This window comes from Phallusia mammillata, chromosome 5, assembly GCF_965637545.1.
Source record: "Phallusia mammillata chromosome 5, kaPhaMamm4.hap1.1, whole genome shotgun sequence".
Classification (NCBI taxonomy): Eukaryota; Metazoa; Chordata; class Ascidiacea; order Phlebobranchia; family Ascidiidae; genus Phallusia; species Phallusia mammillata.
The window spans coordinates 9658222-9676046 of NC_137256.1; the positions used below are offsets into that span (position 1 = coordinate 9658222).

At 38.6% G+C, this 17825-nt stretch overlaps 3 protein-coding genes and 1 non-coding gene across 4 annotated transcripts in view; 3 read left to right on the forward strand and 1 right to left on the reverse strand.

Annotated features, from left to right (window-relative positions):
• Window positions 1-5246, forward strand: part of LOC145230361 (piezo-type mechanosensitive ion channel component 1-like) — a 36498-nt gene extending 31252 nt beyond the window's left edge. Inside the window, exons 52-56 of the mRNA XM_080095787.1 lie at window positions 1502-1627; window positions 2290-2372; window positions 2618-2795; window positions 3442-3531; window positions 4087-5246. Of these exons, the coding sequence (XP_079951913.1) occupies window positions 1502-1627; window positions 2290-2372; window positions 2618-2795; window positions 3442-3531; window positions 4087-4249 (640 nt within the window). The 3' untranslated portion in view covers window positions 4250-5246. The remainder of the gene's footprint in view (window positions 1-1501; window positions 1628-2289; window positions 2373-2617; window positions 2796-3441; window positions 3532-4086) is intronic.
• Window positions 5247-7199: 1953 nt separating this feature from the next.
• On the reverse strand, window positions 7200-12136 carry LOC145229526 (chitotriosidase-1-like). Its single transcript, XM_080094883.1, has 9 exons — window positions 12085-12136; window positions 11762-11922; window positions 11252-11407; window positions 10597-10750; window positions 10458-10546; window positions 9312-9436; window positions 8876-9005; window positions 7483-7599; window positions 7200-7304 (listed from the first exon to the last, which is right to left on the reverse strand). The coding sequence occupies exons 1-9, from the start codon at window positions 12134-12136 to the stop codon at window positions 7200-7202; spliced, it is 1089 nt and encodes a 362-aa protein (XP_079951009.1).
• Window positions 9857-9930, forward strand: Trnas-gga (transfer RNA serine (anticodon GGA)). Its single transcript has one exon. It is a non-coding gene; the product is annotated as a tRNA-Ser (tRNA).
• A 1734-nt stretch (window positions 12137-13870) lies between the features above and the next one.
• On the forward strand, window positions 13871-15468 carry LOC145230366 (peptidyl-prolyl cis-trans isomerase FKBP1A-like). Its single transcript, XM_080095790.1, has 4 exons — window positions 13871-14008; window positions 14431-14478; window positions 14545-14657; window positions 15031-15468. The coding sequence occupies exons 1-4, from the start codon at window positions 13972-13974 to the stop codon at window positions 15157-15159; spliced, it is 327 nt and encodes a 108-aa protein (XP_079951916.1). The 5' UTR covers window positions 13871-13971; the 3' UTR covers window positions 15160-15468.
• The last annotated feature ends 2357 nt before the right edge of the window (window positions 15469-17825 follow it).

Here is a 17825-nt window from a genome sequence, read left to right on the forward strand (position 1 = left end):
GGTTGGCCACCACTGGTGTAAAACATATTTGTGTGTTACTGGGCACCACAAATGAAAGATTTCTTTGGAGCAATAGTGTTACAAGGGCAACCAGTTGTATGTTGCTCGTTGGTGGTCGTTTTTGCGCCATGGCAGTTAGGGGCTTGTTAACAGCCCTATGACGTCAGAAACATTAACGGTTCTTGCTCAAAACACCTCTAGTGGGCGAAATTTTAAACATTGGCGGATTGGGCTGAAATTTTGCAGTACGATTGATTGAGTCATTGTGGTTTTTATATATTTTTTAGTTTGTGTGTCGAACCCAATTAGTTGCCCTACTAGCCCCCTAAAATGGGTCAGTTTTTTAAAACGTTAAATAGGACATACTTCAAACAATATTTGGGGTGAATCTAATTTTATAGTTCGTATTCTACATAGTATTATTATTTAAGCCCAGTGCCGATCACTGTGTTTTACCTTACAACACCGGACTTTCTCATGGTTATCTCTTGAATTGCATTATTTTCAACTTTGCATGTGTGGGGACCCATGAGTTTTTGCCTGCAGAAACGACTAAAGTTATAAAAGACGATGGCTAATATGGGACCCAATACAAAATAAGCATAGGAAATATATTTATGTTTTAAAATAGGTTATAGTGTATATGCAAGGGCTATATGTGCTAAGCCACCCTTCTAGTTGACTGTTGTTTTTTGAATTTCTTTTTAGTTGTTTTCGTTTTGTGTTTAAACGTATATTCACACCACTCGTATAGTGTGTTAGTGTTAGTTAGGTTTTGTAAACTTATCTTTTAGCAATGTTTATAAAACTCGATCACAAAGTAGAGAGTTATATTCTTTTTCTCCTGTCATTCGTAGGCAAGTCTGCTTAAGTTACGATTTTTACCATTTTTTAAACTTGGTTTGGTTGTGTGTGTCGTAGAAATAAAGATGACTTGCTGTTAAGAAAAAGACCTTGTCATACGTCACCAGATGACGCGTAAATATATGTGACGTAGCCAGTAGTATAATAGTCTTTGTGATGTAGCAATTAGTTCTGTATACACATCCTCTTCAGTAATGCTTAAAACTGACACCATTTTTTGCAAATCCCAGTACTAACTCTTGCTTAATTTTTGTAGGAAGGACACAATTAGGTGAATACGGAAAAATAAACTAACTTTTTAGGCTTAGATCCAGCAGTGCTAAATTGGTCAGATCTGTTTTTGTGATGTTAATATATCCTAAGTTACTATCAACGCCTGTTAGCTAAAAGTTTAGTTACAACGTTACATGGCTTGGTTCATACCATTTAACTCCCATCTTAAGTAACATTCAATTAAAAAATAACACTCATTAACCCATTTAAAGTAATGTTTAACTAACCCTTATAATCCATATAAAAACAACGTAAAAATACTCGTACAAAATTGTCAATGATAAAGTCAAGTATGTGAAAAGCAGTAGGAAACTGTGTTAGCTTCGAATTATTATATGGGTAAAAAAATCCGCTTTTTTCGCAGAGATTCGTCGAAAACGACGGTGGCCAGTGCAGTCGGTTCCAACACTTTGTCTCTCGCTTCGAATTCTGTGGCAAGGAAGAACTTATACGAGCTGTTGGTCGGAAACAACACCAACATAACTGCTGCGTAAGTATTAATGCTTTGCCTATAAGATTTTCTGTCACAGGAACCTGAGACACAAACGTTAAAAGTAAGTTCATTAAAAAAGTTTTAAACAAATCCCGATTTAGGCCCAAAGATTAGTGTAATTGCGTCACACATGATACCGAATGTGAATTTAGGCCCGAATTAAGCTCGATTTATTCCAACTTATTTAAGCCAGAACATGACCTCAATACGCAAGTGCAAGCCTGAAACCCCGCCTATAACCGATTGTTTATTGAAAAACAAAGCGTATTAATTAGACCCAAAAGTTGGCAAAAATGCGGTACAAATAACGCCAGATGTGAAGTTTGGTCCGAATCAAGCCGGTTTCGAACCTGACCTGAATCTGAAAGTAAAAGGCAGAAACTAAAATTTTTTGAAACAAAACCTGAATTAGACACGAAATGTGGTGAAACTTTGCCGGAAATGAGACAGAATCAAGTTTTATCCAAGTTCAAACAAGAACCCGCCCCGAAAAGCTCGATCCGACTTATAACCCTACTTCGCATTGTAGATGTTCTAAGCGCTGTTTAACAGCTTAACAGCATAATTAGTACACAAGGTGTCACTGGAGCCCAAACCACATGTGTCATGCCGGCACTAAACAATTATTCCCACCTAAAGCTTTCTTTGTTTTTCTTTAGAACCGTTTTCAATCTCTATCCTCAGTATATCTATTCCCCTGCAACTTCTTCAAAAGCTTTGGCAGCAACAAGTTTGTACTTAAGTAAGTTGTGTTGTAATGATATTTGTCGCTTTTGATATTTTTTGAAAAGTATACTTGAATGTAAAATACAATAATTCAAGTTTTGGCCAGCAAGGCAAAAAAAAAGTTCAATTCAGTATGGTGACTTTTTAGTTTAATACATTTTCAAATTTACGTATTTTATCTTTAAGGTTAAGAATTTCGTTTTGTTTTTACTTTTTTAATTACAGATTTTCAAATTAATATTTTTAACTCTTTTATTTTAGCAAATCCTGTAAGCAACAGTTACCTCAACGTGAGCTTGGCTCTTCGTACTGATCCAGCGAATCCGACAACCTCTTGGTGGAGCGTGTTTGAAACGAATTCAGCCGCAGTTCAATTGCCAATGGTGATACTTAGTGACAAAGTATCGCCTTCTAGTCTCAATTTTCTAGTCAGTTACGGGTGAGTGTTTGTGCTATTCTATAAGTCAGAGGTCAGCAAACTTATTTTGCAGCTGGCTGTTTGACATTGATAATGACACGCGACGGTCATATAACTGACAAGTCCTAACGCAGCGCCGTTCCAAAACTGTGGTCCGCGAAGCGATTTTGCGGCACCAGCAAGAGCTACAATATTATTTAGAGTCAGATAGTGCTACTCTCAATTATGTAGCAACTTAAAGATTGATCATTTTTATGAGTCCTGCGAAACTTGGTGAAATTAATCCTACATGGTGTTGCGGAAATACTTTCGCAGTAAATTACCTTGTAACGGGTAATCAACCTTTACTTTTTCTAAGAGCTATATTAAGACCAAATACCTTCGCAGAACGGATGAAATGTAGTCGCGGACCCGCAGGTCATTTTGGGCCATTTTTGCTGGTTTCCTCTGGACAGATTTTAAAGATAAAAGTTTACCCAAAATTTCTGGAAATACAAAAACTATGCTACAGCCAATGTCTTATCAACAGCTGCACTGAAGCGACTGTATAGGTCGATACGTTGTGTACTGTATGCAGCTAAATAACTTTCGTGCGTGGACCCTAATTTTGTTTAAAATGTAAATTGGTTGAATGCCAAATATTTTTAAACTATATGTTTATTACCAGAATCATTGGACTTTATGTGTCAGTCGTACTCGTGGTCGGAAAACTCGTTCGTTCCGTGTTTTGGGGATCAACTTCAACTATTATGTTCCTGTAAGTACAATTTTCAAATCACACGTTTTATCCATTTGGGTAAAAATCATATGCTTTGTCAAGGGATCCTACTGCTCCTTAGAAAAACTTCACTTAATTTAATTTAGAGCTTGTACAAACAAATCCGTTTATGCAAAGAGATCGCAAATCCTTACCCCTAGCCATTGTTTAAGAAAATAATCCGGTTAATCGCATGATAAAAACCAGACGAATTGGTTACCATATGCGATAAACCGGATTTGTTTGTATACAGAGTATAGAATCTAAAGCAATAATATCTATTGTAGACGTCTCAACAATCTCGGTTGTCACTATCAGTGCAAGGCATTAAATATATTCATTATACACAAGCTCTTTGCATTTATCAAAACAGAAATATATATTAGTTAACATGCTTTTACTGGCATTAGTAAAATCATGTGCCAAAACCGTTACAACACACAGAGACGGACAAATCACTCAATATGGGCGTTACATCTATTTTATTAAACGCAGTAATCAAATTATCACACCCGAATTAAACTGTTTTAAACATTGTATCTGAATTCGTTACAGCGAGTTGCCTTGCGTTGATCGAATCCTTCAACTTTGTGACGACATATTCTTGGTTCGCGAAGAAGCTGAGTTCGAGTTGGAGGAGGATTTGTTTGCGAAACTCATTTTCCTCTATCGCTCGCCCAAGCTGCTTATCAGATGGACAAGACCGAAACAAGACTAAAACAAAAATCACAAACCAATTCGCTACACAAAAAGCTTACAGAGCTGCAACTAGTTCGATATTTCAACTACTTTTTGTTGCTCTACTTCTTATAGTGGAATGGTGAACAATTTCGTTATCCGTTGACTTTCAAATTTTGGAAAAGGATATTTTATGAATGGAAGGGTTCTTCAGAACTTAGACTGACTTATAGAAATTGTTGACACCTGTTCGAGGCTTGTAAAGGGTCCAAAATCAGTCAAGATTAATTTGAAAAATAATGCTTCTTTTCAGCCAATTTTAAAGTTTTAAAACTGTAGTTAAAGGGGCAAAACGAAAAGCATACATTTTTAACCATCTAGGCCAGAGATGTGCAACCTTTGTCGCTATGGGCCCAAATACAAATACAATGATTAGATCGCGGGCCGCACCTTTATATAACACAAGGTGATTTTGCTTTGTTGCATACTAAATATGCCTATATTGAGTTAACAACTACAAGTAAAATTCGCATTTGATTCCAGCCGCATATTGCCAGGTCGCAGAAAAAAAGCACCGGGCGCATTAATCTACTCAAAAACATAATTTGACTAGTTTTCCAGTACATTTGGAATTAACACTACTATTTTGTCTGACACCTAAACAGTTGGCTTTTTCAATTTGATATTTAGCTTTTAAAATTTCATAGGCCTACCTGTGTGCAATTTTCATACAGCTGTACAACTGAAAAATTGCTCCTCAAGTGGCTACGTTTTTTTCTGTAAGTGCTCGTTTTTAAACTAAAACCGCAACTAACATTTTCTTCACTTTCAGTGCATTGTTAACCGTTTTTTACCCGTTGCTTATCACATAACGCTGATGATATTATCCTGTGACGCCTTTATGTTCCTTATACATGAGATTTTGAAATTTCATTTATAACCCGACTTCACGCAATGTGGCTAATTTACTTTTTCACCCAGTTACCTTGATTGTTGCTGAAACTCGTATATTTGTCGCTTATAAATCAATGATTGCAGAGGTGTACTATTTTTTGTACTAAAGTTTGATTCACTTTGAGGGTTATTTTAACATACGAATTGTAGATTTAGGGAATTCGTGCTATAAAAATCTGGACAAATATGTAAAGGGGTTATGTATTATTTAAGTTTTTGACCAGGGAGTCACACTGCTTGTTTTTTTTTGTGTTATGGTTCGGTTCGGATTCACTATTGTTTGGAAAGGTTCGGGTTCGATTCAGGTTTAAAGAAAGGTTGAGTCAAATTATCCGGTCCGAACCTGTTTGCATATTTTATACTGGTTGAAATCACCATTTGCTTAATTTTTGTTCTACTAGTGGTGTAACTTGTACGGCACAAACATCAATGTTCAAATTGATTTTGGCACGCCCTACTGCTGTTTTATCATGTATTCTTCAGTACTTTAGTTACTATGACATCCATTAATGTTGTGATGGCGATCACAAAAATGACAATGGTTGCATTTTTACCGGTTGGTTCCGGTTTAACGCCAAACAAAACATGTGGTTCAACTTCGGTTCAACTTTTATAGAAAAAATAGTTTTCCGATTCGGGCTATGAATTAAACGGCCTAAACCGGTTCGCGTGTTCGGATTCAGTTTCTGTTCGACTCTCTGATTTCAACAAGGTTTGACTAAAATTGTTTAATGGTTTAAATACATAGCTCCTTTGAAATATTTAATGTGGCCTAACATAACAATAGTTTAATTGCCTTTCTGGGTAAGATAGTAGACCATAAGATTTTCATAAAAAGTTGTCTTGGCATGGATTGCTAAAAAGATGTAGTGTTCTATGGTCTGGGGACGAAGTCTGACGTCACTGTGTCGGTTCCACCATCACATTGGCCGAAGATTGTGCAGTCGTCTGGATCTGTAAAGTCCCATTTGGCCTCACAGTTAAACTCTAAAAGAGAGGTTAATGTTGGTCAAATTGCAAGTAGGGGTTACTATCGGTCATTTTGCAAGCAAAAGTAATCATCGCTCAACTGACAAGCAAGGGTTACTATCGGTTAGATTGACAAGGCAAGTTGTTGACTGTCAAAAAGCAAGCGAAGGTTACTATCGGTCAAATAATACCAACCCAGTTTTCCGACCTTGCTACTCGACAACCTCAAAAAGTACATTTGTTTGGCACATCACTTACCACTTGATGACCTGTGCTCGACTTAGCCGAGGTTGTTTGGTGGATGGTAGTTGTAGGTTGGGTGTGGATCGTGGTGCTTGGGGCTCTGGTGGGGACCGTGGTGCTTGGGGCTCTGGTGGGGACCGTGGTGCTTGGGGCTTTGGTGGGAACCGTGGTGCTTGGGGCTTTGGTGGGGACCGTGGTGCTTGCGACTTTGGTGGGGACTGTGGTTTCCCCGGGTTGGGTAGGGTAATTGCAAATGATCTCCTGGGGCGGGTTGGTTGCGTCAGGGTTGGGCCACCACTTGACCGCCTTGGTTGTCGGGGCAACAAAGCATGACGGACTCGCTTCACCAGTCAACTCATGGTAGATTGTCCTGAACACATTTACTGTCACACAACTCTATTTCCAGGGTTGCCATACCGTCCTTATTTCTAAGATTTGTCCTTATTTCTGAGACATGTCCTTCTTTTTGACTTACGTCCTTATTTTCAACAACTGCAAGTCAAACCCCTGTTACAAGTAAAAGTAAACCTAGACCTGAGCTGTTGTGAGTTGCACGAAGTGTTTTTTTACGAGTTGCTGGAACAAACTGTTTCTGGCAAACAATATGGCATGGTATATGTCATGGTTTGCATAAATGGGAAGATTTAGTCGAAAACGATTGTTTCGTTTCGAATGGGAACTTAATTTTTCAATTGTCTTTATGTTTAGCTCCGTGTCGATGGCAACCCTGCCTATTTCGCTTCATTTTATATGGGTTTAGAAATTTATACAGCGTGAGAGCTTGTTAATGAGATGAGAGCCACAAATTGTCACAACTTTAAGTCTCACCTCAACAAAGGATATTTTTCTCCACAAATTGAGTTGAAATCATCGTAATCAAGTGACCACACCATGGCGCCACCGAGTCCGCGGTCTTTCATGTATTGGCACTGCGCAAAAATGTTTCGATTTTACTTAATATTATTTTACACTATAAGCAAACAAACCGATGAACATTTTTTTAGCCAGCACTGGGATTTAAACCCACGACCTAACCACTTAGCTTGGGCAAGTACGATTACATGCAAAAAATTATAGCGGATAATGTTGTTAACCAGGAAATCATACCTTGATGGAAATAGATTCCGTATCGTCGTAGGAGATCCACTGGTCGCCGACCACAATATACGGGGCTTGGGCTGCATCGCTCCATCTTCTAGTTTCATTTGATTCCAGAGAACAAATCTGCACAAGTCAAACTACGATATATTGATGGGTAGCCATGTCAAATATAATGCCAGCTTATTTTATTCCATGTAGCATCACTCCAGCAATACATCTGTGTAAACATGAATACAACCTCGTAATACGCGAGAAATCCCGCCTGCCTGGTATAAGTCCCAGCGTCTCCAAGCCCAGTTGCATTAGCCAGCATTCCATTATTGCTGGGGTCAAGCAGGGTGTAAGTCCTGAAAACATGTAATTTTGTCAAATAAAGTAGATACATTTTTTTTAGACATATTCTTGACCCAACAGACCTCCCGTATGTCGCCATTCCCATGATGAGTTTGCGTGCAGGACATCCGCTGTCAAGCCAATGTCTCACCGCCCAATCCTGAAATTAAGTTGAAAATATTTAACTGTCACAAACTTTCCGAATTTCAAGTTGTCATTCAAAATTGAGTAATCAGATGTTTTAGTGAATCTAGGGTCAAAAAAGGCCTGGGGTGGTTAACTGCCCGATATAGGGAATACTTCCTATCTTTTTTAGTGGTTTTTAGTTCTGTTATTGCGTACTTTGTTGTTATACTGGAGACGACAAGAGCACACGCTTATTGGACGGTCGTCACAATGTTGAGGCGGGGAGGGGCCTCTAAGTATTGTGGAAAAAAAGGAAAAAAAAGTTTTCTTTTTTTTGACTTTAATCGTTTCAAATCGGTTTCCTACAGTTGGGAACGGTTGGTTTATTTATTTGTGATAAAAAAATTACAAAAAATAAAATAAAAATATTAGTCATTTGAATCGAATTTTAACAGTAAATTGCTTTAAGTTTTAAAATTACCCAAATCAATAATTGAAACAAACACTTAAATTGTAGTTGTTACGATTGTGATGCCATCACAACGTGATTAGAAATTATTGTGTCATGGTACATTTGTGCGTTTTTGAGTTCGTCAGGTATGCTGCTTAATATTATATAATTTTTATTTGTTTGCAAATGAATAAACTCCTGTTTTATTAATTGTGGGGCCGACCATTTAAATATATCAACGTGTTGGTCACACTTGAACATAATGTGATACAAAACATCCGCAAGTGGCGCCACAGAGCGGCGTAAACAGAAAGTTTAATCACACTTACAATATATAAGCTATTGCTGCCAGGCATAATATCAAGTTTATATAGCTCTTCTGGCAAATGTAATTTTATTCCGACGTTTCGACGTCGTATACAGGTTCAGAATGGTAAATAACACTGAATGCGACTAGAGTACAGTGCACGATAAAGACTTCAGACTCACAATGTTGAGTTTCTGCTGATTTCTTGAATTGTATCCGGCTCCGCTGTACAAAGGGGCGTTGTGTCCAGTACTTGATGCCCTCGAACCTCCGTGAAAACCGTACGCCATCAAGTGGACAAAATCAAGAAGCCTGGCACATAAAGATCGTACAACTTATACGATAATTATAAGTTATAACTAAAATCAGTCCAGAGTTTTTTTTTACAGTGAGTGAAACTTTTACAAAAGTGAGCAACGCGAGGGATGTTCAGAATTTGCAGGTACGTTTAGAATTGTTTCTGTCAAATTATTTTAGGGCTTCGCGACCGAAACGGGGGTTTGGAACACTCAATTAGTAAGGAATTTAAACTTAGAGTCTCAAATCAGCTGAACGTTATAAAATGCATGACGTAACAAGGTATGAAATTCTGAGATTGCTTGCGAAGTTTAAACTTACTCGCACATTTCCCTGATTTCGTAAGCTCTCTTTATGGTTCTTTCTCCTTTGGCAACGGCGTAAGTAAGAAGCATCTTCTCCTTTCCGGGTGGAATTGTTTCGTTGTCGAACGACTTACGGAGAATCTGTGATCACGTGATTAGTGAGCAACGCGTGGTGTCCGCTAGGTGGCGAAGTACTTAAGCGATAATTTATACCAGTAGTTCTTTAAACTTTTTCATATTTTTTTTTAAAACGGTCCATTATTTCGAGGGCTCGCAGTCCTTAAGCCTGAATCCGTATTTCAGGAAAACGACAGTACGCCAGGCCCATTGAAGGCGCTATACCGAATCAGCCGGTCACCAAGCATTCACCACCATATGGCAAGGCGTAGGCTAGAAAAATCTAGCCTGCGGTGGGATTCGAACCCAAATTCAGTTTTGAATTTATGTTCATCTTAACTGATACTGGTCAATCCTGCGATCCCCTACTACGAAGCTGACATGTGCAGCATACGAGGCAGGCAACGGTGCTTGTGATTCGACTTTCGGCGGATTCTCCACTGGGCCTGTGTAGCTCAGTTGGTAGAGCGCGAGTCCCGGAAAGACTCCTGTCGTGGGTTCGAATCCCACCGCAGGCTAGATTTTACTAGCCTACGCCTTGCCATATGGTGGTGAATGCTTGGTGACCGGCTGATTCGGTATAGCGCCTTCAATGGGCCTGGCGTACTGTGATTTATATATGAGTGTGCCGTGATCGCTGGTCTGCATAGACGCTTCAGGGCTGATCCCAGTTATGAATTTATGTTCAGGAAAACGAAAGTTGATTGCACGATTTTAGCTAGTTATGCAAAAAAATCGCATGGCAATGATCCAAAGACTGGTAGTGACATCACAGACAAGACGAAAACATTTCGAATGTGAGAGAACAATTGCCTTTTCGTGAGTTGTCATGCAATAAATGCTATTGTTTTGCAATGGAGACATTCGATTCCCAAGACTACTTTGATAACTGATTCAGTGGCACAAACCGAAGCCAAATAAGATTATAGAAGTACTTCAACCTTTTCGCGGTCCCCCCAAAAGTGCCTCACGGACCCCCAAACTAGTCTGTCACGGACCCCGAAACTAGTCTGCGGGCCCCAGTTTGAGAACCGCCGATTTATACGAAAGGCGAGAACACAAGAGAGCGATATGGAGAAAATGTTGACTTGTCGCCGTGCTTCGAAAAGATGGACTTGACGCTGCAAATAATGGCTATTTTCATTGACGATGTGTAACGTCATCTATCTATGACAATGTTTTACGCCATCTATGACGTAACAGATACACCTCGAGAAGTCGTGTATTCCTTTGCTTGTCCTCGGGCGGCGACCCACGTGACCCAGGATACTCCCAGTCTATGTCCAGTCCATCAAAACCCAAATTCCGGAGAAAAGTAATTGATGTTTGGGCAAAATGCTGGAAGTAGAGTGTTTGGTTATATATGGTGGGTTTTCTCAAATGCAGTGGTGGGATTCAGTTGGTCCGCACCGGTTCCATGGAACCGTAAAGTTTATGAGATCAGTGAACCAGTTAGCATTACTGGTTACTGTCCATGAACTTTTTGTAACAAACCGGCTGAAAAATATGACTTTTGTGATAAAACCCGCCTTGATTGGCTTAAAAAGCCCTGTGGTTCGAATTCGGAAACATTTTGGAAATATGCAACCAGTTCGCTGATGTCATAAAATTTCGTGAGACGGTTCCATAAAATATGAGATCAGCGAACCAGTTAGCATTAGTGGTTACTGTATATGACTTTTTGTAACAGAACCGACTTAAAAATATGATCTTTGTGATAGAGCCGACTGACAAAAAATTTGAATCCCACTACTGCTCACACGCCTTACTTGTAAATGTCCATTAGTCTGAATACTAGGTCACTAGCTAAACGGGCATAATCGCACGTGACTAGCTAACCTGCATGACGGTCTTGTTTTGACAAACCGCCGTGAATCGGTCAGTCCCGAAGTTCCAGCCTCCGACGGCAGCAGTTATCTTCAAATTGGGATTTGTTTGTTTCCATGCCAACATCTCCGCGATGAGTTGAACTCCGTTCCACTGGGGAAGTTTCAACTGTAAACAAACAGTTTAACGTTGTATAGGTTGCACACAATACAAAAAAAACAACGAAAATAAGATTTTTTGAATTTGGGTTATACAAGGGCTAACCTGCATAAAAACACTGCACCACAGTTTTGGTACCCATGTGTATAACTGTATTCATTCTCAATTCAAATAGTGGAATCAAAGGGCGGGAAAAATAAAAAGTGGAAATTAAGGGTGGACCATAGTTAATATTTGCAGTTTCTTCGTTAGCTATGCGTATAATGGGGAGATATTAGTCCTGTTGTATCGAATTTAGTTGGTTACTTAATTATATTAGCAGCTCGTTACCCCAGAAGAATATATTAAGTTTTTGTTTTTTACCTCATTGTTGGATCCAATCTCGACAAACGAGTATACGATGTGTGTGCAGAGGAAAGGATCAATGTTCCGTGGTTTGTATTTTACCTCACTAGGTCTGTATTGCGACCAGGTCGTGTAGTAACAGACTCTCACGTAATCGTTATCTTCTTGTTTTGGCAAACCTGCAAAAAGAAACAAGCTTCTTCTTAGGAACCAGCTTTATGCAGTTAACCCCAAAATGTTAAGTTTGCACAATGTAATCTAGAAACATGTTTCTGGCAACCCAACATAAGCAAACAAATTTTAGAGAAAAGTTCCCAACTATGCAAAGTAATAATTCGAACCTTTGTTTGCGGTAGCGGCGACGATCAAAGTGGAAATAAATAAAATATGCATCGTTAAACAATGTTTACCGATCACTGTCAGTTGTCAATAAACATGTTTTTGAAGTTTGCAACATCACAAAACTGCAATAAATTAAATTTACACGGAAATTTTAAACCTTATAGTAATAATAAGCCTATCTTTGGTTACGTCTGCACAAATTTCTCCTATGTTGCAGACTGACTCTGAACACTAATTTTGAACTTTTTACGACACCCTTACCGGAACCAAAAATAGATAAAGTTTTAAAACCTTATAGCGGACCTACAAAGGGAACTGTTAAAGTTGGAAACACACTTGAAAGTGTTTTGAGCCTCACATTCTTGTTTCTATCCCCCCGCCTCATGTGGTCTGCGATGAACTTTAACCTCTTAGAGTTCCCTAGAAAAACGTTCTTCTGTGACGTAATGCACCACTTCCGGTTATCTCTGTGACGTCGACCTCGTCCAGCGGCACTGCACGTCTTGGTCATATATATTAGCATGGTTGCCATCGACATGGAGCCCAAAATAAGGACAACCGAAATATCGCATTTTGGGCGAAACGAAACAAACATTTTTAAACAAATCTTTGCATTTATATGAGACATGACATATTACATGCTATATCGTTTGCCAGAAGCAATCTGTTCCAGCAACTTCTTGTTCGTAGAAAATACATCGTGCATCTCACAACAGCCCAGGTCTTGGTTTACTTTTACTTGTAGCAGGGATTTGACTTGTAATTGTTGCAAATAAGACAAAATAAGGACACAAGTCAAAAACAAGGACATTTGATAGAAATAATAACAATATATTTTGAAGACATTACCCCTCAAAATAAGGACAAGTGAGTTGAGTTGAGTTTATTTCGCTGGGCAAAATCGTAGCAGCACGATAGCGCTAAAATATTCACCAAGCCGGAAATAGCTGCGTGGAAACAAGGACGGTATGGCAACCCAGCCTATAGGTGCTGTGAGCTTGCCCAGTGCTCTTCAACCTTTTTTTGGTTTGGTGAACCCCTAAAGTTTTTGTGATGAACTCATGCACCCTGATTACTAAAAGTAAACTGAGATAAAAAGCGACATGAAAAATCATTATGCACATCATCATGTCAGTTAACTCCAAGTGTTCGCGAATTTTCTATGAAACATCGACAAAAAAGCCAACACTCGATGACACGGGGATAAAACATTGAAATAAGTTTAGCCTACCTGGGTTATACATCAGTTGAAACCTACATCTTTTTTCTAATATCCTGAAAGTCAAGTATTAATGGTTCATTAAAAGTTTGTGATGCACCGTTATATACCGTTTCGTACTGGTGCACCCCATGCATATTTTGGTGCAGGGTGCATCTTGCACACCGGTTGAAGAGCACTGAGCTAGCCTACTGCTTGTCAGGGCCAAGTCCGCCAAGGGAGACTGCATTTAACAGCCTTTAATTTAGTTTATTTTACTACAAAGTGATGTGTCGCAACGGTACAAATAGGTAGAAGGTGTTAAAAAGCGACAAATGACAACTGAGGTCGAGGTCTGATAATGTGACAATGACAAAATAAAACATTCATGCAATCACTTGATCAAGTCACTCCTATGATATTTGCGCTTAAAACTGAATTTTTTCGTTGCTCGAAGCTCATTAAATAGTGTATATACGGCCTAGTAGAAAATAAAGCTACGCAATTTTTGATAAAATTGGTTTTATATCTATGGTTTTTAATTTCTATGGGCTGAAAACTTCGCGCGTGTTGTGTTGCCATTTCAATTTTTGATGTTCGTTTTTCAAACAGTCGTTTTTTTCGTTTTTACTCTACAGAATTTTTCTAATACTGTATTAACAGCGGAAGTGTTAAAGAATCAAGAGTCATGGGTGTTAGTGTTGAGAATATTCAATCTGGAGATGGTATGTATACAGCATTACTAATTTGTTATGTTCCTTTTATGACCAAAACGGAACAACGTTTTTAAGTGTGTCTTACACTTTTCATTGTATTAGTTTAAGACCTTTGCTTTTAAAAAAAAATTAAAATCTAATTTAAACAAAAAAGTAAGGTTACAGTATTGGACTAACTCCATTCTTAGATTAGCGATTGTTTTGACCCTTCAAAAGAGACTTTCTTCAAAAAAAGCTGTTTGCAGTTTAGATATTTTACATAATTTGTTAAAGATGTTTCATGTTTTATGCTTCCAAAATACTTGGAAACATCTGTCTAAATGTACACTCAAAGGCGCAAATGATTCCAGTTATTGCATATAATTGCCTATTTAATTGCATAGGAATTGTAAAATCTGTACAGTTATTTTATTAATGATGCATTTTTTCAGGAAAGACATTTCCACAAAAAGGACAAACGGTTTGTGTTCACTACACAGGTATGAATGATTCAAATCAGTAAGGCTTTTTGTTTTGATTGTGTCTTGACAGTTTTTATTTCATAGGGACTTTAACTGATGGCAAAAAATTTGATTCCTCCCGGGATCGAGGCAAACCGTTTGAATTCAAAATTGGAACCGGTCAAGTCATTAAAGGCTGGGACGATGGGGTAGCACAGGTAAGCGGATATTTCGAAAACATTGTTGTTTGTTGGTCACCATTAAGTGTGTTTCATGCTAAAGGTGTGCATAGTGTATGGCCATGATAACTTAAATTTACTACATTAATGGCAAATGCTATGAAGGTAAAATGGTTGCACAAGTCAGTAAAGCATTACAAGTGCAAAATGAAAAGTAAAATAAAGCACACCATTAAACACTTATACTATTCATTTAAAACACCGCATAGAAAGGCTAAAAATGTAAGATACCTGTATAAAAGTAATTTAACAAAGAATTCAAGTCAATTAGATAAGTGATCAACCAATTTAGGGAAGACACCTTTGCCACATTGCCAAACTAGTTTAAATAAGTAAAAAAACTTTTTTACAGATGTCAGTTGGACAAAGCGCTAAGTTGACATGCTCACCGGATTATGCATATGGGCAAAGTGGTGTTCCAGGTGTAATTCCATCCAATGCAACTCTTGTGTTTGATGTGGAACTTTTAAACATAAAGTGAACATACATTGCTATCAACCCACCTTGTTTCATGGCCTTATGTGCCCACACTGGGTTAGGGTTTTGTACACTGATCTTTCATGTTGTTGTAGCGGTATTTGGATGCCAATATTTTAGACTTTTTGAAATGATTTTATTGGTCTAAGTTACAAAACTTATCATAGAGTTTATTAGCTGTTCAAAAACTGTTGTTATTACAAGTTTTTCACAGCCCTTGTTGGCCATTTAAGAGTTCTCCTTCTACTGGCGACCACCTGTGGAAAACTTGCAAACCGTTTGTGGTGGAGATTACAAAGTGCATGATATGTAAGTCTAGTTGGGGTGTGCAATTAGTTCTGGCTTAAATGTGAGGTCAGGCTCCAACCCAGGGGAACCTAATAGAAACTTATAATATACCCAACGGACTATCAGTTTGGTAGGCAGCTCTACAGAGGACCATTTTCAGTGCTAAGTAGTTCCGTTAAAACATTAACTTACCAAACCGGGTCAGATCAGGGGCCATTACTCCGCTTTTATTCGCTTGATTCGAATTGCAATCCCGGCGGCTTTGATGCGTCACAGATAATCAACCAATAACCGGTTGGTTAGCGTCCTTCGTATTTCTAAATCCGTACAGCAGTGGTTCTTAACCTTTTCATTATCGTAAGCCCCATGGGCGCCGGCAGAAAATGTGACAGAGGGAAGGGGGCAAAACTTTTGGCACTTACGTGGATGGATTACGATATCAAGTAAATGTGTACATACATCGCGTTGCCTAAATCACTCTACATTTACAATGTATAAAATACCACGTTGCCACGCGTACATCAGGCATTTAGCGCGTGTATCTTTTTATCTGTTCGAAATACAGCCCAACGGCAGATTGTTATAAAAACAATACGAGGATTTTCGACAAAAAAATAAGTTAATTTCAAATTGAGGATGACGTTAGCAAAATAAAAACAAACTTGTCATGAAATTACATCCACTAAGAATTTTTAGATTAGCCTACCCCTTTGGGAGTTTAAACCACTAACGTTCATTATTCCTTAAGAGTCTAAAGCTGACCTTCAAACTATTCGTTTTATACATAGCTCTCCAGCTTATATCTTAAGTTCTGAAATTAGAAATGATTTGTTAAACAGAAGTAGAGGGGTCATGTGTCAATCCATGCTTGCTGTGGGTTTCATAATCACAACATCGAATTTTCTCAAGCTGGCGCCTTGTCAACAGTTAAGCAAGGTCGTAATGTTGCTTTACCTACTCTGTGTACTGCAAAAGTTTTTCAACAGCCGGAAACGGTATCAGTCTTTAATTTTTGATACATTATGTTTTAGTTTCACTTAAGCATCAGTGTGTTCTGTTCGTTGTATGTTCCCTCAATAAAAGAGAACAAGTATTATTTCCGCCCTTATTTTGTCTGTTTAACGCTGGTTTGTTCCATCCGTTTCAAGAGTATTTCTAACTTTGTGAAGTTGGAAGTTAGTCATTCATGCAGGGAGTCGAACCGCTTGTCATATGGGTTCAGGTTCGGTTCGGGTTCACTTCGTTTTGTTTTTAAGGGTTCGGATTCGGTTCAGGTTTTCAAAAATGTATATTTTCGGGTTCGGGTTTTGTTCCGGTTTGGGCAAATTATCCGGTCCGAACCGGTTTGCGGTTTTTAAACCGGTTCAAATTTTTATTTGTTTCAATTTAATCTACCGATCATCTACCTGGCCTTATCAAACTCCAGAAGAATTTTGATAGTGCACAGTTATTTTTGACACCCCCTATAAATGTTATCTCGCGTGCACTGTTTTGAAAAAAAAACACAAAAAATGAAACAGACTGCATTTTTTACTGGTTCAGTTCCGGTTCGGGTCCAACGCCAAACAAAATATAGGGTTCAACTCCGGTTCGGGTTTTTGGAAAATCGTAATTAGCGGTTCGGGTTCGGTTCGGATTTAATGAAATTAACCGCTCAAACCGGTTCGCGGGTTCGGGTTCAGTTCCGGTTCGACTCCCTGCATTCATGTGACCCCCTTTGATAAAGAGCAGTTCACGCACGGGCTTGAAAAACATTCCACTTTGTAATCTGCTGTAAATGACCGTATGGCTTCATACTGTTTTGGTTAAGGTCTTAGTAACTATGTGTTTCAAAGCCATTTGTAACTTTTGGTGTGTATCTGGATAGCAATTCCATATAGGAAACCATTACAGCCCAATACATATAAATTTTAGGTATGGAGGAAACCACCTTTCTTGTTACTTTTACGTTTAGATTCTTAAACATGTCATGGACGCAGGTTTTTTTTAAGGTTTGGTTTGGGTGACCGCTAAGTAGTTTTAAGAGACCGCAAGTGTTACATTTAAATACCAAAAAATTGCAAGTCCAAATTTTGGGAAACCGACCGTTTCGGTCCCCCAAAACACCTTAAAAAAAACACTGCATGGACGTATCGTATCGTATTTTTTTGTTCACGTGCACTTGAACGCGACAAGCATAGTAACTTATGACGGCACAATGGCATGAAAAACACATGACACAGCTGCGAAAACCTAGCGGTTGAAAATACGCAGAAATAATACTAACAGATGGAGGGCAACGGTAAAAAACGCAGCAGCTGTACCTGGTAAAAAGAAAGCGGGCATGAGAGGCTGGAATTTTCTATTCGTCCGCAAGCTTTAAAATGTCGTAAATGATGAACA